Genomic DNA, 20,810 nt, shown 5'->3' on the forward strand with positions numbered 1-20,810 from the left:
AATCTAACTCATATGAGCGACTCTGAAACAAAGATATTAAGCACTTATTGGGGTTAACAATTATCCAATCTGTAACAAGAGAATTAAATTTCTGGCGCGGTTTTAATAATAAAATATCTTTATCCCTCCGATTTACATTTACAATCACCACATTTAGTCCTTGATCCCGTTTTGTAATGTCTCAATTCAATATTTTGCTTCATACAGTACGCGTACGACACTGCCTGAATTGCTGTCTTCTTGTTTTTAAAGTTCCCTTCCATTGCGAAAGTATCGTTGTCTATTTTAAGGAATCCAGTAAAAATCCTATTGGAATCAGTTGTCCAGAATGTTGGTTTCGTAAAACCGTTGATTTCCAGCCACTGATTCAATATCTGCTTTGGTGCTATCTTGCTTCTGAAATGTTTCACTTTTACATTTAAACAACTCATTTTTCATAGTAATTATTAGTAATTATATTATAGTAATTATTAGTAATTATATAGAATGGTAAATGTTTCCTCATTGTCAAAATTTCGCTCGTTTTAAATGGTTGAATTGAATATGGTGTGGAGGCACACTCTCGAGGAACATTTTTGACGTTGTTGATTTCATATTCTCTCGATTTTTCTCTACACCAATGACACTGCGACTAAAGGCATTATTGTAACGGTATATTAGAACCAGACAAAAACTGTCTGGTTTTCTGTTGCAGTGTCATTGGTGTACAGAAAATTCGAGAGAATATGAAATCAACAACGCTCATTTTTAACGAAAATGTCTGACAGTCCTATAATGATCACAAAAAAGAGTACCATTTAAGTTGCAGCTGGGGACTAATTCAAATAGAAAGGGAACTTTTAAATGATTTACGTTTAATGGACTGTTATTATTGACATTGTGTTATTTCTTTTTGTTCCAAAAGGCTAAAGCCAACAATTATCTGTATGATAATATCAACTTCTAAAGTACAAAGTTTTGTTACATAGTTCATTTAGTTTTGCTGTACGAATGCAGATCAATTTGTCAAAATTAAAAGAGGATATGCAGTACGTTTTTGCAATTAAAGCCTTCACTGCTGGCAAACTCGGGTTCTTCTTAAACTATTTGTTAAGATGCTGTTTCTTTATCTAAAAAATGTATCCTTATCAATACGATCAAAACGATGTGATATCTATCGTAATATCGTATGAATGGTAGGTTCTCATATTATAATGAACCTGAAAGACTGAAGAATGGGAGGGGTGAGTTCTTCCTCCAATATTTTGTAATCTTGTCCTAACTTTTGACGTTTGTTTCTCTGGAACTCCTCTTGGATATTGTCACTTCTCCTACTCTTCACTTCGTCGTAACTGAGTTTCATAATATTAAAATAAAAGAACTTCTGTAGATTTTTTTAAAAAATCGCTAGATTTGGCAAGGATATTCCGTTTCCCTCCGGCGAAATAGATAGAGTTAAACTGGATTAGTCAAATTTTGCTTTGAAATGTAAAACAGGTTTTCTGAATTTCTGAACCTATGATTTGATTGTGATCAGACGAGAAAAGTAAAATGCAATGACTACTGTCAAAAGGACAATACCAACATACTAACAAATAGCACACGTACACCTGCACCTTCTCTATTTTATTGTTCTGTTCAAATCGCTAAATAGATTACATTGGTTATTATGGATTTTCATTCGATTCTGCTGCCAAATGTTTTAATTTCGAAGCGCGCAAGAAATTGAGAATTGGGTTATGGCTTTTGTTAAAGAATAGCAGCGAATTAGATCAAGTTGTCAAATCTTGTAGCGATGAAAACCACCTGTTTATGTTTACGTGGTATATAAACCAAGGTTAAATCTCTCCAAATACTAAATCTAACACTGTCCACCACAACGCTCTACTACTCTCAAAAAAATGGTACTGCTCTTATCACCCTCTGCCTGGTTGCTGGTGCAATCTCGCATGAGACTTCTCTCTCGCAGATCCTACAGTCCCCTTCTGCAACTCTGAAACTCTACCGAGATTACAAGACCGAACAACAGCTCAACTACAAATCCTCTGAAGACAGGATGCGATTCAGACTGTTCCAGAAGAACGCACAACTGGTAGCCGGTGCTAACTCCGAACTTGGGGAAACTGCTGAGTACGAGCTTAACTTCTTCTCCGCGATGACGGAGGATGAGAAGAAACAGTGGTTAGGACTGAACGTGACTGAGCATCTTCCTAACACGGACATTTCATTCTCAAAACTGAGAGCTCCCAAAGAGAAACTCTGGGTTACGGAGGGTGCAGTAACAAAAGTCAAGAATCAAGGTGGTTGCGGATCCTGCTGGACTTTTGCAGCAGTAGGAGGATTGGAGACCTGGTACCAGCAGAAGTCAGGGAAACTGAGGAACTTTGCTGAGCAGGAATATCTTGACTGTACGTACGAGGGAGAGAAAGATGGCTGCAAAGGAGGATGGCCAGATGATGGATACGAGTACTCGGCTAAGAAAGGTGGCAGACTCGCTGCTACCGGCGACTACCCGTACAAAGCTAGCGATGGAGCCTGCAGGAGTGATACAGTTCGTAACGGAGCAGTTTCTCACAAGATCACTGGGAGTGTAAGAGTAGGCTCTAACGAACAGTCCAACATACAGGCTCTAGCTGATGGATCCCTCTCCATGGCATTTGAAGTGACTGGAAAGTGCCAGCAATACCGAGGTGGTATCCTGAGGGACAACACCTGCCACGGAGCCGTTAACCACGGTGTCACCGGCGTTGGGTACACCGAGCATTATGTGCTGGTGAAGAACTCCTGGAGTAGCAAGTGGGGGGATCACGGCTATGTCAAGTTTGCACGAAACCATGACAACTGTCAGCTCTTCAAGTACAGCAGCTACGCTCAACTTGAAGCTACAGGGCAGGCAGACGAGGGTGGAGATGATGAAGCAACAGACTACGACCCACACGGACCCACCCCTGCACCCACCCCTGCACCACCCTGTAAAGACCGGGCTCACAACTGCGAGAAGGAATGGTGTCCACTCAACCAGCTTATCCGCGAGAGGGACTGCAGGAAAACGTGTGGTACTTGTGGAGGTGACGAAGAAGAAGAGTGTTCGGACAAACACAAACATTGTCAGACTGACTTTTGCAAATACTCAGACTTCTCCTCTGATTGGTGTAGGAAGAGCTGTGGGCATTGCAAAGAGAAGGAGCCTTGCAAGGACTCCCACGGGTACTGTGAGAAGGATTTCTGTAACTTCCCGGACTTTGCGAGGGATCAGTGCGAGAAGAGTTGTGGGTTCTGCGAGGACAGTGAGGACGAGTGTGCATCGGGAACAGTTAGGTGCCCTGACGGGGTATGCAGACACGAGCATATGTGCTAGACTTTGTGTTATCATTTAAATATGTCTGTGATTTAACAATATGAGTATGATGTAGAATGTTGATTAGTGATTCATCTATTTACCTTTATTAAAACATTGTCATAACTGAGTCTATTTAGGAAAAAATCAGAAATTTCCTTGAGAGAATCATCAAATGAGACTCAATAGTCAATAACACTGCACGACTCGAAGAGATAATAAGAGATTCGTAAATTACAGGAATTACAATCAACAGTAGAAATTAAGAATGGTACTCACTAATCCCCAAGTCCGAAGTACTGGTATATCAACTTGGCTTCAATATGTCTTGTAACCTCCAAACTGGTTGCACCATCTTTAAAAGCACCTCGGAATTTTCCCATAGTGTATTTTAATATGTGAAGAGAACAGTTGTAGTCTATACAGTACCTCATAAACGTCTGAACTGCCTGAAAACGTTTGAGTTTTTAAGTGGAAAGTTTTAGTTTTATGATTCCTATTTGTTAACTTCTGTGGTATTTTAAATCCTGTGCTCAGATGAACCTTCAATTTATATTTCTCTTCTTCAAAATATGATGAGCAAGATTCCTTTTTAATTTATTTGGAAAATTACTTCAAAACTTCCCAATTTTATATAATTTGCATAATCATTAGTGTCAGGAATGCTTTTGTACAGATCCACTACGGGACAGGAACTACAATTAGAAATCAGGATAGCGGCAAATAAAGGCTTATCAACTTAACTATTTGGCCATCTGCTATGACATCATAAAATTATCACATAAAATACAATAATTATACACAATATTAGTGTACAACTAGAATGTACACAGTAATAGGGTTGTACAACAATAATGTACACAGTAATAGGGTTGTACAACAAGAATGTACACAGTAATAGGGCTTTAAAACAATAATGTACATAGTAATACGGTTGTACAACAATAATGTACACAGTATTAAGGTTGTACAATGTACAACAAGAATGTACAATGTACACTTGTTCATGAGTCACAACACCTAGAGATGTCACTAAAATGCACTCTAGTACACAGTCCTCACGGGACAAGTGGGACACAGTTGTTAGAGTGTTATACGGTTGTTAGGGTGTTATACAGTTGTTAGGGTGTTATACTCCTCTTTATTGATGCTTATGTATCGTCTACAATCATATTTATTAAGTTTGTGGTTTGTTAAATGTTTCCAACAGTTGGTCCGTCTTCGTACTTTGTAATATTCTGTATTACCAGCTGCGGGTCCAAGAGTAGAATAAGATGCGGTGGTGGAGAAAAAGAACGGAGACATTCAAGAACATTTTAGTGATAATACTTTTGTCACTACTGTTACTCTCACAATACACCATCTATTGGACTCCGTTATATCAGACTATATCTGCTGTAAACACAACTAACACCAGACTATACTTTGAGACAGATCACAGCTACAAACAGCGCCTCCAAATACAAGATAAACTACTGTACGGTGCACATTTAAAGAGAGTAGGGGAGGATTACTTCAACCCACGGGAGGGTTACAACGAGTCCTTCCTAGACGCGCTCCCCCTCCTCCGAGAGAATATTCCAGACTTCAGACCCCCCATCTGTGTGAATCAGAGTTACAAAACCAGTAACACTAAAGTGTCTGTTATTATCAACTATCACAACGAGTTGTTGTCGCTTCTATTGAGGTCAGTGTACAGTGTGTTAGCTGCAATACCGGCCCACAACCTCAGGAGGTTATCCTGATAGATGACGCTAGTAACCTGACCTCGCACCACGAGCTGCGCGAGGTGAAACCTCTGCTCTCAACACTTGCAGTCAGTGTGAAGTTCTACAGGTGGGAGGAGAACAGAGGGCTGATATACAGTAGGAGGTGGGGGGCGCAGCAAGCTACAGGAGCTGCAGTCCTCGTTTTAGACAGTCACGTTGAGGTGAAACCTGGTTTCATCGAGCCGCTTCTCTCGCTTGTTGATGCTAACTACAAAACTATTGCAGCACCTGTCTTCAACTTTTGGGAGACATATGATCACAGAGATGTCTACTTATCTTACGATGGTACCGCACTGGGGTTTGACAGGTATCTCAACTGGATATTTATAAATCGTCCTGTTGACGGACGGAACTTCCCTACTCCTGCTATATTAGGAGGAGCCTTCCTGGCTAGTAAACAGTTCCTGGAGGAAGTAGACTATTTCGGTAGAGGGATGGTGGGGTGGGGGTATGAGAATATAGAGCTGGGCCTCAAGACCTGGATGTGCGGGGGTGTGGTTCAGTACGTGCCCTGTTCCAGAGTGTTACACTATTCCGCACAGCGTACGCCTATGTCTCACGGCGACAGAGCCCAGGCGTCCCATCCCTTCCTCAACGCGGCGATTGTAATGAAATCTTATTTCTCAGAGGACCAGTTCCTAGAGTTTGATATGAACATGCAGGTTAACGCTAGTATGATAAACACTGCTGACGTTATTAAAGCTAACAGAGATATGTTAGCTAGAAACAAGTGTTCACGTGACTATGGGTGGCTCCGGAGGCACATAATGCCGCATCTGGAGTCGTACGACAAGGAAACATCAGTAGCACACGTCATGACAACAAAGGGACAGTGTGTTACCGTGGATCTAGAGGGTGAACATGGTGACCAGGTCATGTTCCTAGAACCGTGCTCCACTCCTAAAATAATTATCAACATGATGAGGTTAACGAGGTGGGGAGAGTTAAGGATGTATGACAGGAGGTGTTTGGACTGGGGGTACGAGACTGTGAGGTTTGTGTTGTGCCACGGGGAAGGCGGTAATCAGATCACCAGGTTTAACAAGAATACCGGCCAGATTTCTAACATATCCTCCACACATTGTTTGGGGAGAGTTAAGGGAGACACTTCCTTTAGTAAGGGTCCTTGCGTTGAGGACCGTTATGATAATAATAAACACTTGTTATTTACTGTGGGTAACTTTCAGTTCAAAATAGTTTTCAATGAAACTATGTTGGTGGGTGGACTGCAATTGTTTGAAATACCAGACTCTGATAGAAAAATATTTCATTGATTATTTTATTTAAGTTAAATTATTGATTATTTATCATTATCATTATAGCCCTTTGTTTAATGGGAAATAAGTTTGTATAGAACTGATGAATGAATTTCACTAAATTAATTTCACATTTAATAGTTGTCTCATATCGGTGGTATTGCCTTCGTCTTAGCTCAAAGAACAGCTCTCTTTGCAGAAAATCAGGTCCTCTAAATAAGGCCTCTTACATACCTAGATATTGTAGTTAGAGATGCAGAAATTGAAAGCAGTAATCTACCGAGTAACCGAGCGTTATGATCGTGCAGTTTGGAAGAAAATCGTTGAGGAGATTTCTATCGTGGATCGTTCAAATTAAGTTAAGTAAGTTTTGGTGGTATTCAGATTCGTCTTGACCTTGTTACCGGAATAATTCCCAAATGATGATTCAATAGATTACACAGTGAAATGAGAGTAGAAAGTACGAACCTCTCTAACAGGAGCTGGTTCAGGATCCCTGAATATAGAGGGATTGTACCAGGCGGCGCGCGCCACCATTATACTATCCGCTCCTGTCTCCTTCATCAGCCCAGTCATGTCACCTTTATTACTGAGGGAGACAGTGGTAATTAGTGTTAACTGGCTATATTAGTGAAAACCAAAGAATTATAAATAATTCACAGTAAATTGAAGCAGTAATCATCGGACCAGCTAACTCCGGACCATAACCAGCATGATAACAGCATAACATTATCGGAAATTTACAAAAAAAGTGCCGAAAGTTTGATGGTAAAGTTTCAGGGTGCCGGAATAAAATGCAACATCTTTAAAACTGTCGCTGGATATCAGATGCATGGCTCTGTAGTCTATTAGTCGGGGATAGTGGTGAGAAATGTTGTACGGCACGTGACAACAATTGCCAACTCAAAACCCGGGCTCACAGTCACGTGTCAAAACAAATATAATGGTTAACGCCCCTGCCAGTATTCAGATCTTTAGCCTCGCATGATTACCTCCATAAGATATATAACAGAGTCTATATCATACACGCTGAGAGTGAACCACTAAAACCCGCTACTTCAACAACTGTATACCACGTCTTGCAGCAAAAACGATAGTATTGTCTGACTTTATCAGTCCTCTTATGTCTCTACTGGGTGCTCGAAGCTAGATAATGAACGTTCCTTTTCGTTTTCTTGTTTAAGTAACGCCGATTTAATAATTTTCGGACCAACCTATTCCGGCCATTTATGTTTCAGACCATTCAACTCCAAAAAAATTGCCCAAGTTTCTAACTCGTCCGGGAAATGGGGATGGGAGTTTCGCAGAACAGTAGTTTGTCATTACAACGGTACTGTATAATAATGATCGTTTGATTAATCATATGACCGTGATATAAATATACCCCATCTCATTTTCTTTTTCATTTCATACAGTCGTGTTTAGCAGTTGCTCATTAATCTGCCTAATTGAGATTCTAGATAGTACCATTAGTTGAACTAGTTGAGCGTTAAAGTTAATGTTATAGAGACCTCAGACTTTCTGTATACTGTTAAGCGAACATTGAGCCTTAATCGACGTTCAAAGGATTAAGTGAGCTACCCATTAGAAGCACAAAGAAAGTCTCGCACACTTACCCTCGCACAGTGCTCACTTACCCTCGCACAGTGCACACAATCACATACGCACACTTGCTCTCTTACCACCCTTAGAGTTTTACTGATCTGTGAAATTGGCTGAAAGTTTACTTATTACTAATACCATTATTATATTATTTATTTTCTTGCCGATACAGTTATCAAGAGCAGGTCTATATTTAGCACAATGCCAACGCGGTTGTTTTCTATTCTAAATCAGTAAATCTGTTGCATGAGTTTAACCATATTATTCTATCTAAGAACAAAATTTGAAGGACAGATAGATAGTAGATCGGAAGGATGGTGGTTAAATATGTGCACAGTGCAATCAGCTGTTGTATGAACTGACTAGTCACTAGGTGTATGAAGTAGGTATAATGAATATCCAATAGAATAACAGAAATTATGTTCTATTATTTCCTTATTATAAACAAAAGCAAAGCTTGACGAATGACTCAAGCTCTGCTTTTGTTCATTAATTAAACTTTTAAATTTCCGTATTTTGCTTATAAGACAAAGAGTCTCACGAAAACAACACAGCTATTGTTTGTAGGTTTGTAGCTATTGTATTGGGCTTATCTGTTTGATAGTAATAAAGTTTTCTTAATTTCTCTCTCTCTCTCTCTCTCTCTCTCTCTCTCTCTCTCTCTCTCTCTCTCTCTCTCTCTCTCTCTCTCTCTCTCTCTTGATTAACGTTTACGTCTTGTAGTTGTACTTTAGTCCAGGAAATAAGCAGATTAGAATATTTTAACCTCCGAAAACGTGGGCGGTCGTACAGACAGACAGACAGAATAATTCCTTGAATTATAATAATGACTAGAAAGCCCGTGGTAACAGGGATAAAGCTAGTAGTTATCTATTTCTTTGGCAGTCAGTTTTAATCGCATCAAAAAGTATTCATCCCCACCGAAGATACAGCCGATTTAAATGTAGCTCGCACTAAACACAACGTAATTACCACAAAACCGATAAAAATTACGTTAAAACAATCATTGCACGTGTATGTGCGCGTTTCAACACCATTACCATGGTTATTGGTTATGTAACTTCCTATTTCTCATCTGATTTGAGAAATAGCTAAATGTAATAAAATAGCTAAATGTTTTAACCCATTAGGGACGATAGGGTCGTTTTTATGACCCACCTTTTCTAGACGAAAAACCAAATTACTAAACGCTATAACGAATCTATAGCATATATACTCAAAATTTATTGGGCTTCATTATATGTAGCCCAATAAATTTTGAGTATATATGCTATAGATTCGTTATAGCGTTTAGTAATTTGGTTTTTCGTCTAGAAAAGGTGGGTCATAAAAACGACCCTATCGTCCCTAATGGGTTAAGCATCATCTAGAGAGGTGATAACCGTCGAAAAATCGCTTTTAACCCGAAAAGCTAGCGAGTTCCCCTTTTGTCTCGGACTATTTCCATGTATTTTGAAATCTGTTGTCCATTTTTGGTCCATTTTTTCCACCCTATTTTTGTCCACCTTGAAAATATAGGGTACCACATGGACAAAAAAACATGATCCCCCTCATGTTTACAAAGCATTACAACTATATAACCTCCATTTAACAAGTGTACTAACGTGATATCAAGTGAAGCTCCATTCAGTATAACAGGAATAGTAATCTGTGCCTTGATTGCCTTGATAATATCGTAATTACAGGCGTGCGATGAGCGAGTGTATCTGGTTCTGCCGTGTACAGTGAGAGCTGCAATCCCCGTACTTGCTATCTCTTTACACAGCGCCACTGTTGCTTCCTCCTGGTCATTAGGGTATTGTTTAGTGGCGCTCACAGTGAAAGTGAAAGTGAAAGTGAAAGTAAAAGTGAAAGTGAAAGTGAAAGTGAAAGTGAAAGGGGTGAGTGGTACAGTCAGTCTGGGGCTTGCTCATTGCTGATTCATAATTCCCAGGACTCACTTTAGCATTCTCATCCATCAACCAGAAATAGATGACCAAATTGTTCCGTAACATAAAATTCTCACCTATATTTAATTACGACGTAAAGATATAACCAGCAAAAAGGCTTCAGCTTGCAAATTGATAGTAAATGATCTGAACCACTCTAGGAGGCAAATAATAAGGAGAATATTCTCACAGGAAATCATAAACTATAAGTTATAGTATGTAGTAACTAGTTGATAACTTGTCTTGTTTTCATCATACTCGTAAAGTATTAAGTAAGTAGGCGTTACGCAATCTGCTAGTAGTAGTTTCAATAATTTCACAAATTTCACTAATCAGACTTTGGATAAGTCTGATGATAATTGCCTGAGAAGACCGCTCCGTAAGTCCAAGTAGCAAGCAGCGGCGGGTTAAAAGCCCCAAACAGTTCTAGTCTCTAGTCATAACAACACGATACCATGTTTTGTGCTATTCCATCTGCATTCTGCACACGTGATAAATTCGGAAACATCAAAGTGCGTTTGGGGAGAGCATCAGCATTTATTTGCTTGCTTTGAGCCCGTCTCTTAATTGTGGCCAACTTATCAGAACGTTTGGCTCATTGCGTTTAGATTTGATATCAGTTTACTGAATTGATCCTAATATTTTGTGCTATCAGCTGTATTGGTTTTTGACTTTTGATGGTTTGTACGAAATAACATTACTGTAATTAGTGTAATGGCTCAGTGAAATCATCTTTCGCCTTCATCTAGTGTCTACCCTACTCGTGTCTCGTGATATAAAAACATCGCTAGTTTGTCATCTAATGTGTAATCTCATGTGTTATCTCATGTGTTATCTCATGTGTCTAGCTAGTTTAGTGTACGTAGTTTGTAGATGTGTCTGTCAATAAGTACTCACAGTTTTAAGTATTCTGATTTTGCAAGTAACTGGTTTGGAGCAAACAGAAACCAGTTTACACAGTATCTTCTTGATGAGATCAGGTTGAGAGAGGAGGGCAGCCCCCATGTTCCCTTTTATGGAGTAGTCCTTGGGGCAGCCCATGTTAACGTCGATACCTGAAGGTACATTACATGTTAAGATCAGTATTACGTCATATTAGTTAGGTGGGATTATGTAGGTGTATTATGTGGATATGATTACATAACTTTATAGTTGAGGGTGGATAATTGGGCCATAATACAACCACGTTGGAATGATCAATGATCCTCAATCACAATATTGAGTTGACCAATATGATTTCATTTGACGCCCCTTACGTCGTCTTTGAACTTTGTTAAGAGTCTGATAGCGTATTGCACTGCATGAGTTTGGAGGTTACAGATAAATTATGTATTGGGATGAAAATGATCGGCCTTTAGATAAGACATGAACCAACGTGGTCTCTGTCACATTTCTACTGATTTCTAGAAATATCTAACACATGTAACAATACTACTCAAGAAACCCGTTAGAAGTTTCACACTCACGTGACTATTTATACTCAGATGTACAGTTATAATAGTTACTTCTAGTGACTTCATCTTCATTACTTTGTTCTTTTCGCAACATTTTTAGAACGACTACTAGTGAATATTTCCATGATGGCACGAGCTTTTTCTTCTTTTTCTACTTTTAATGTGGCCAACATTTCAGAAAGTTTGACTCATTGGCTTTGAATTGTAACTACTTATACTTACAGTTATCGCGGCGTTTAAATTATCACCTTTTGTTTTCACAGCGTTTTTAGACCTAGTTACATGAGCTATTGAAGGGACCGCAGTGGCGCTGAGCTCCTCAGTGAGCAGGGTTCCTTTTGTTACTGACAATTATCTGGAAGGTGGTCCTTGATGGAAACTATTTCCTGACAGCTTGCGCTGGAAATGAGACTGTAATTAACAATATCCCACGAGAAACATACTGATTATAAAGTTATACATAATCAAGTTTAAATACTGATTTCTCCTTGTTAGATTTACTGTGAGTAATATTAACGACACTGCACTTTTTTCAGCTGCTAGCTTTACCAAGTTTCTCCATACCGCCTTGTTATTTATTAACACCTTCGCTTTATTTCGTGCTATATTATCACAGCAGCTCCAAATTATTAACATATTATTATTATCACGTCTCTGTATTTGCTTCAGCTGGCTCATAATTGTACTTTAAATAACAACGCGGTACGGTATGCTGCATTTGTCAAATTATTCAAAATATTGAGTATACCTATACCCAGTATACAATGCGAGCAGCTCGGGTATTATCTCTTTAATTACCGTTTAAATGCACGTGACCTAATTGCACCCTGTTAAATAATTTATAAGTGCCGTGACAAACGCTCAATTACTACAAACAGCTTATATAGTGAGCCTATATTTTATCCACTGATGAAAAAATTCATATGAGACTAGTTTTAAAGTCTTGTAAATCAGTTCCGTGAGTGCTGAGTGCAGAGTGCTGAGTGCTGTTTGATATTTTTCCTATTTTTCAAACCCCTCTAGTCGGGAGTTCTGGCAAAATTGCCTAATAGGAGCTTCTATCTAGTCTTCTAGTCAACAAAGATCTATTTAACTTTTTTATTGAATATTTTATTTGCTATTTTATTTGCTATTTTATTTGCTATTTTACTATTTTATTGAATATTTCGGTCATACATCCGGATTCCGACGGCACTGTCGTGGCACTGTCGTGGCACTGTCGTGGCACTGTCGTGGCACTGTCGTGGCACTGTCGTGGCACTGTCGTGGCACTATGGCGGCAATCTCGCGGCACTATGGCGGCACTCTGGCGGCATAGTGCCAATCCGTCACCAGATCAGGATTGTAAATCACAAGGTTCCGACAAAGGGTAATGCTTTTATGACACCGTGGTTATTATGAAAAGATAATAATGAAGGTATAATGATTGTCTTATAATGCTTTTGAACGAGCATGATTGAAAGTTGGCACTATACCGCGAGATTGCCGCCATAATGCCGCCATAGTGCCGCGACAGTGCCGCCATAGTGCCGCCACAGTGCCGCCACAGTGCCATCAGGATACGGATATATGACCAATATTTCAGTATTTAGAGCTCTTCTCTGTATGCTCGAAACCTTAAAAATGAGATCATTGACTTATTTGCAGTTCAAAGTTTCCATGCTCACTTTTTTAGCCTGTTGTATAATAATGGCGACACCTGGTCATGGTCGTAATATATTGTAATAAGTTTCTTAAAACTTCCTAAATCCTAATGCTATGTATAATTGTTCGCTTAGCTCTTATGTTATGCTTTTATGTTGGCCACATTTTGAGGCCTGGTAAATATGTTATAAAAGACGTGCGTCAACTTCAGCAGTATGCACCCTAAAGAACATTACCAACTTCACAGTTCACTGTCCGTAGCCGTTAGAGTGAACACACAGCTGTCTGGTATGAGCTAATATTACCACGCTCCTTACCACGTATAAACACTCTTCACAGCTGCACTAACTTCACAGCAGAGTAGCCACATGTGCCCTATTAATGGTATCCATGTTCCATAACTTATATCAGTAAAAAGTAAGATCGATACGAGTTGTCACATACTGTTGCGTTTCTGATGTCAGATTCTCGAGTATTAGCTACGAATTCTTGATGTGAACCCTGACGGCTTGACTACCCAGAAGTCTCCGACGCAAAATTGTAGTTTAGGTGATATATAATGTAGGCTTTGACTTTCGGGCTGTTTTCAGATTGGAATGCAAATTTAGCACAACTTTTATTAACCATTCTCAGATTTGCCCCAATTCATCCTAGTCTAACTAGCGTCTTACTGTTTCGGTGACCTTGCGGATTTTTACTTTTATAGCAACTGAACATTCGACGACATCTGGAGTCACATATAATATAATACATAACTTTATGAACCTCTACTGAATATATTTTTGATATCAACAGATAAGCCCCAATACAATCATCATTATTAATTGACACGTGTCTCTGGGCCTCATCACTCCATCTCTAGGCCTCATCACTGATATTACTTAATCAGAACTACATCAGACCAGACTCCAGAGAATCTTCTGTTGCTTCAGAACATCCGATATTTGTTATATTATCTTATTATATATATTATCTTATCTACCTATATTATATATTATCTTAAATCTAGAATATTTTTGGTTATCTAGAAACAACTATTGATGCTGACGTTAATTTTTAGTTCAGTACAAAGCTTATTTAAAGAATTTTACTTTCCAGGAGTTATTAGACCTCAAACTTCAAATTACTTTGCTGAGTATTTTAATCATTGTAAAATATCTGCGGTGGGTAAAGCCTCTGAGTCTACCCTCTGCAGCTATGACAACACCCGATATGAATTTGTAGAGGAAGCCACTATTGGAGGTTGTAGCTATCAAGCTCCAGCAGCTCTCTTGGTGGCTGGGGAATGAATGCGATTTCCTTGAATGACAATGGCTAATTAAAAAAGGTGCCTCAAATTATTCATGAAGTCGCAAAGGACCTGCAATATAATAGTCATTAGTCGGACTGGCTGTAATGCCATCGTTATGACAATGTAATATGATAAGACAGACTCGTCTAAGTGATCATTTGCCTCGTTAACATACAGATTACAGGTGGGGCCAAAGTCAGTACCCATACGTTGGCCGTGATAGCTCAGTCACTGAGTGCCCAATTGAAATAATTCTTTCTGGTATGACTTACTACCACCACTGGTTCCAAATATTCGTGTTCAATTTTGCTAACGAGATAAACAAGTTGCTTGATAACTTCGTCATTTTAAATCCGTTTCGCACTATCTATTCAGATTATATTCAGGATTAAATTACCTATTGCAATATGTTACAACGGAGTCTCTAACATGTTCTCAAACACGAGTATAAGCAATTAAATGTTGATTGGATGTGGCCCCCAAAAATCTAATTTTCAAACTTTGGTGACGGAACCCTCGAACAAGTAGGTACAGTATGCCATCTGCAAAGCAACAACTGTCAAATATGAAACACGCCCCCCCCCCCTGTATTAATATTAATAAGGGGCATTACATTACAATAAGAGAACACAGTGAGTTCGTCTCACTTATCTGGTCACAGATAAGTAGCCAATTCAATCATTTTGACCACGACCTTTACAACATTAACCAACCTCTGTAATTCGTTTATTGACCAGGCTTCGATGTCATCCTGTTCTCAGGGCCTGGTCTATGTTTGGTTGCCTATACAATATATAATATATATAAATTCTTTGTTATTTTGTATTTATTCGTGATCATTGCGGATATTAAGTATTATTTGTGAAACTTAATATTTTTAAAATCAGACACATTTTCATTAGATACTCAAAACACTAGTTTGTTTTGTAGAGTAAATAGTGTTTCAACCTAGGGATCATTCAGTATTCACATATTATGTTACCCCGAATTTGGCCATTTTATATCTTCCTCTCTTATCAAGGAGTAAAACTTTTGTATCAAACATTTTTACATTGGACAATCAGCTAATTGGATAATTACCAATTAGTTAATCACCAAAAAAAGTGAAAATTTTTTATTGGCTCAAAATGATTGAAATCGTTTGAAACACGGAGAAATGTAGTTTTTAGAAAAACTTCAAAAATTTTTCACTTAAAATTTTTTTTCGAGACTTGAAAAAAAAGTTTGAAAATTTGAAAATATTTTTTTCCGCCAAAAGTGATCGAATTGCATGAAACGTGGATAAAAATGCCTTGCAGAAAAATTTCGAAGATTTTTAGATTGAGGAATACTAAAATCATCAATATTTGAAGTTAAAGTTCAGTAAATCTCGACATATTTTAGTAATTAGGAATAGCTTAGCGGAAAGGGCTGGACCTGAAAAAGGTTAACCACACAATATTAGAGTTTCGTAACTAATTACAATACAGCTTTATCAAATTCCACATAAAGAAACAGCACAAAAGGACCATTTAAGATCGAACCGATTTTACCTGCTGTACTATCATTTTATTGATTTCAATGATCAAAACCTCTGTCAATCTTGCCAATCTATACCGGGTATCTGAATGTACCGGACCTCTTATTTACCTCTATAATTAGACCCAGTTGTGCAAGAAATGCGATTTCTCACAGGGGTTTCTTTAAACTGTGCACTTTTTATCACTCTCGCAACTCGCAAGAGGCCTGGTATTATAGGGGGGGTATAGGAAGCGAGTGTAAATATACCTTCCATCATCCATTGTGGCTTTTTTGTATTGTGAATGCGCATGCCGCTTCGTTTGCTATGCCATATACCTCGAATAACCCCCATATGTCATTGCCAGGGTCTGGATAGAGCTGGAGATAGCATTGAAAAGTTGCTAGAAATAGCTAGATTTAGAGTAAACTGGTGGTAGCTGGGTGGTGCTAGCATGGATGTAGCAGAACGTAGCTACACGGGGTTTCATTGGAGTTGGTTATTTTAATGGCCAAAGAGTGCCGGAACTAAAGTTACTTAAGATTGCAGTTTAGGGGCAGTGTAAACCACGGTGTAGTCAGGGACACAGAGCTACAGTGCAGGAGTACTGCAATAGAACAGTGCAAGTGATACAGTCTGCAACAGTAAAACGCCGACGAAGCTAGACTTAGAGTGAACTGATGGAAGCTGGGTGGTGCTAAAATGGAGGTAGCAGAACGTACTACATGATGAAAACAGGAAAACTAAGGCTGGTTGAGACCTAAAAAGATGTGAATCTGTCCTGATAGATCCAGTGAAGAGCGAGTAGCGAAGAGTTTGATCACTAACCTAAAGCTCTAAACAAGAAGAGGGCTAAAGAGACTCACTTTGATCAATAAATCCGGTACGGCAAGGTCTGTAGCCTTGATAAGAAGATACCATGAAGTAATTCATGCAGAAAAGTCGATTTATATAAAGGGTTTCGTTGGATCTAAAAAGGGTGGGTCAGTCTCTCTGTTTTCATAAGATTCTGATGAAATGCTGTTAAGCTCAGGACGGTGATCTTAATAGGTCGGATAGCTGTATCTGGTTGCTTCCAGCCCACCCTTGTCGCTTGAAAATAAGTTCTCACCACACCTCTTCCAAAAATACAGTTACCAGAGCAGGAAACTCTTCTTCCTCCTCTTCTTTCAACACAAACACAATCAGGTTCCAGCTACTCTCCTCCTCTGCAGCCACAATCTTATCTCCTTCTTCGGAGTTTTACTGTTGCAGACTGTATCACTTGCACTGTTCTTTTGCAGTACTCCTGCACTGTAGCTCTGTGTCCCTGACTACACCGTGGTTTACACTGCCCCTAAACTGCAATCTTAAGTAACTTTAGTTCCGGCACTCTTTGGCCATTAAAATAACCAACTCCAATGAAACCCCGTGTAGCTACGTTCTGCTACATCCATGCTAGCACCACCCAGCTACCACCAGTTTACTCTAAATCTAGCTATTTCTAGCAACTTTTCAATGCTATCTCCAGCTCTATCCAGACCCTGGCAATGACATATGGGGGTTATTCGAGGTATATGGCATAGCAAACGAAGCGGCATGCGCATTCACAATACAAAAAAGCCACAATGGATGATGGAAGGTATATTTACACTCGCTTCCTATACCCCCCCTATAATACCAGGCCTCTTGCGAGTTGCGAGAGTGATAAAAAGTGCACAGTTTAAAGAAACCCCTGTGAGAAATCGCATTTCTTGCACAACTGGGTCTAATTATAGAGGTAAATAAGAGGTCCGGTACATTCAGATACCCGGTATAGATTGGCAAGATTGACAGAGGTTTTGATCATTGAAATCAATAAAATGATAGTACAGCAGGTAAAATCGGTTCGATCTTAAATGGTCCTTTTGTGCTGTTTCTTTATGTGGAATTTGATAAAGCTGTATTGAAATTAGTTATGAAACTCTAATATTGTGTGGTTAACCTTTTTCAGGTCCAGCCCTTTCCGCTAAGCTATTCCTAATTACTAAAATATGTCGAGATTTACTGAACTCCAACTTCAAATATTGATGATTTTAGTATTCCCCAATCTAAAAATCTTCGAAGTTTTTCTGCAAAGCATTTTTATCCACGTTTCATGCAATTCGATCACTTTTGGCGGAAAAAAATATTTTCAAATTTTCAAACTTTTTTTTCAAGTCTCGAAAAAAAATTTTAAGTGAAAAATTTTTGAAGTTTTTCTAAAAACTACATTTCTCCGTGTTTCAAACGATTTAAATCATTTTAAGCCAATAAAAAATTTTCACTTTTTTTGGTGATTAACTAATTGGTAATTATCCAATTAGCTGATTGTCCGATGTAAAAATTTTTGATACAAAAGTTTTACTCCTTGATAAAATAAACATTCTAGGTTAATTTGCAGCCTTCTATGATGTTCACAACTAAAGATATTTGGCAAACCAGAAAGGTGGTACAAAGGTGGTAAAAAGTGGTAAAAGTGGTGTTTCCGTTGAGATACAAAATTGGCAACAAGTCTAATTATGTTCGTAGGGGTCCTAACTACCATATTCCGTTGAGAAATCCTTGTGAACATTCGAATCCAACGGAATGCCACTTTTCCCCTTACTATCTGTTTTGATGTAAATATACGAATTATTTTGCCAATACGAATTATTATAATTTTCAAAATTTCGTCGAATTTTATAAATCCAAATTGCAATTATGATAGCCATTAGCCATGTCCGGTCCCGCAATTTAATTCTAAAATATCTGCTCTAAACTAAGCGGACTAAATCTGAATTATTTGCTGAAACATCTTAACATTTATCAACTCTCTACAGACAATGGAGAATACAGATGTCCCGTCAGTGGAAGGAGATTTAACTCTAGCTACTATCCTAACTCTCTGCATCACTATCAGTATACCCCTCAACCTAACAGCCATAGTGTACTTCTGGAAACAAAAGACTGGCAGGAAGAATGGCGTTTTCTTCAATCGACTGTACATGATGGTAGCTGGGACAGACAGTCTTATCTGCTTACTGCAGCTGCCAACAATTCATTCACTTTTCCATGGGAGACAGAGCAGAGCATGGCTCTTTGACAATCATTACTTTTGCATGTGCTGGGCTGCACTGAATGAGACCTCAGTTGTTTTGTCCATATTCTTAGTTGCTCTACTGAGCATATGTAGACTCATTCTGTTCAAGTATCCCAGTAAGCAACTTCCCCCTTACATGGCTTCGACTATACTTGCATGCTTCATTATACTTCACTGTGCAGTCATCCCCCCTTTATTTTCAATCAACTACCTGAATGCTAGACCAAGTGAAAGTGGCAATTTCATGTGTTACCTCTGTGGTAAATTTGAGACAACAACTGAGATGAACGAGACTTATATAGGAAAAGAGGACTTGGTAAGGTATTTGGTGGTACAAAGTGTGAGAGCATCTCTTGCAGGATTTCCATTTTTCCCTATACTCCTATCCTTCTGCATATCAATGATTCTTCTGAAGAGATCAAAACGTCGTGTTGGTACAACTGCATCGGTAAAAAGACAAGATAAGGCTTCAAGCACAATCATCCTTTTTACAAGTGTCTATGTTGTTTGCAATGTTCCTCTAACTATTTATGTGATTTACTTAACATCTTTAGTAGTAAATTTGGTTAGCAGAGCCAACAAAATTGAAACCAATAGAATAACGCTTTCTGAGTACGGGGCAACATTTTCTGGGTCTTACTTTGAAAGACATTACGTTTGGATTATTGGAATAAACTTGTCCACTGTGTTGAATAGCACGCTTAATCCTATCTTATACATATGGAGAATGAAAAACTTCAGAGAATTTTTGATGAGTAAAAGAACGACTTTTAGAAACTCTATATCTAGCAATTATACAGCTAAAGATACTGGCCCTGCTTCACTTAAAAATAATAGCCCCGCTTCAGTTAGAAATACTGGATTATAAAGCCATGGTTATTTTACGTGTTATGAATGTGTATATTTGTGAATCATACAATATTTACAAATGAAGTTTTCCTTGAAATTCTTAATCATAAAATATAAAACAGCAAAAAAAACAAGTTATAAAATGCTGATTGTACATCATACATTATTATTATTATACATGTATTCGAGTTCAAAGATTGATTTGTTGCTGATGCTAAAAAATACAAAATATTCTAAAGAAACGCCTACCTGCAACATGAGGTTCGATCATGAGAGCAGCCTGAGCAGCTACCTCAGGATCACTGACTCCCATTTGAAAAAATACTTTGTCACTTTCCTCAGATGTCGTTCGGAAACAAACTCCCCCATCTTCATCAAGAAAATCAACTGTTCCAAGGGTCTCGTTGATTACCTTAGTAGACTTCAATAAGCGATGTGCAATGACCTCTTCAGCATAAACTAAATCAGCTCCATAATGTAAGCATGTAAGTCTGAATGGCAAACCTCCTACCCGCACCATGGGTGATAAAATGTACTTCCCTGTAAACATCTGTCTTCTGAATGCTAAAATAAAGTACATTTACTAGTTTGTATATATACATATCTAGTACGACGAGTGTTTGCCCACCGGGGATCCAAAAATTTGATCACCATGAACATTACTTTGACACGTGAACTTATCAAACGACTGTAATGATTCCATTAAATTTTCTTAGTACATTTAGCTAGTTTATAGTAGATCCACACGATCGCAGAATAGAAGAGCACAATTGGGCTCTTTGTTCTGCGACCGTGTTCCCTCGGTGGGCCGACAGGTTTTTGTTGTGTAGTAGTGCTGGGGAAAAACACGCTTTAAATATCAATGAATGTAAATATTGTTAATTGACATTAGTGCCACAGTTTCTGTGGTAAAAACAAATTTATGGTTAAACATTATATTATATCGTAGAAGGGCATGATTTACGCACATCAGTAAGCATCTGGATGGATAATTAGCACACAAGAATAAACTGACCTTTAAACATGACCACCAGCAATATCATATAACCATAGCTCCGAAATAAATAAATTGCTCTACATAGAAACATCTGGCCTGATCTTATCACATTGTGGTCCCCAGGGGT

At 38.5% G+C, this 20,810-nt stretch overlaps 1 protein-coding gene across 1 annotated transcript; it reads right to left on the reverse strand.

Moving 5' to 3' along the window:
• Positions 1-49: 49 nt before the first annotated feature.
• LOC134821586 (tRNA-dihydrouridine(20) synthase [NAD(P)+]-like) lies at positions 50-20,257 on the reverse strand. The gene is made up of 7 exons (XM_063832289.1): positions 19,936-20,257; positions 10,769-10,926; positions 9,548-9,726; positions 6,810-6,930; positions 3,596-3,765; positions 1,200-1,331; positions 50-396 (listed from the first exon to the last, which is right to left on the reverse strand). The coding sequence occupies exons 1-7, from the start codon at positions 20,234-20,236 to the stop codon at positions 120-122; spliced, it is 1,338 nt and encodes a 445-aa protein (XP_063688359.1). The 5' UTR covers positions 20,237-20,257; the 3' UTR covers positions 50-119.
• Between the last annotated feature and the right edge of the window lie 553 nt (positions 20,258-20,810).

Source organism: Bolinopsis microptera, chromosome 1, assembly GCF_026151205.1.
Source record: "Bolinopsis microptera isolate Bmic1 chromosome 1, MBARI_Bmic_1.0, whole genome shotgun sequence".
Taxonomy (NCBI): Eukaryota; Metazoa; Ctenophora; class Tentaculata; order Lobata; family Bolinopsidae; genus Bolinopsis; species Bolinopsis microptera.

Bases quoted from the DNA above. Each gene is read 5' to 3' on its own strand.
- LOC134821586 (XM_063832289.1), bottom strand. From the start codon at position 20,236: ATGTTTACAGGGAAGTACATTTTATCACCCATGGTGCGGGTAGGAGGT. The intron at 9,727-10,768 runs GTGAGTACTTAT...CCTAATGACCAG, and splicing joins AAATCAGAATACTTAAAACT to GAGGAAGCAACAGTGGCGCT. The intron at 3,766-6,809 runs GTTCGTACTTTC...AAACGTTTTCAG, and splicing joins AACCAGCTCCTGTTAGAGAG to GCAGTTCAGACGTTTATGAG.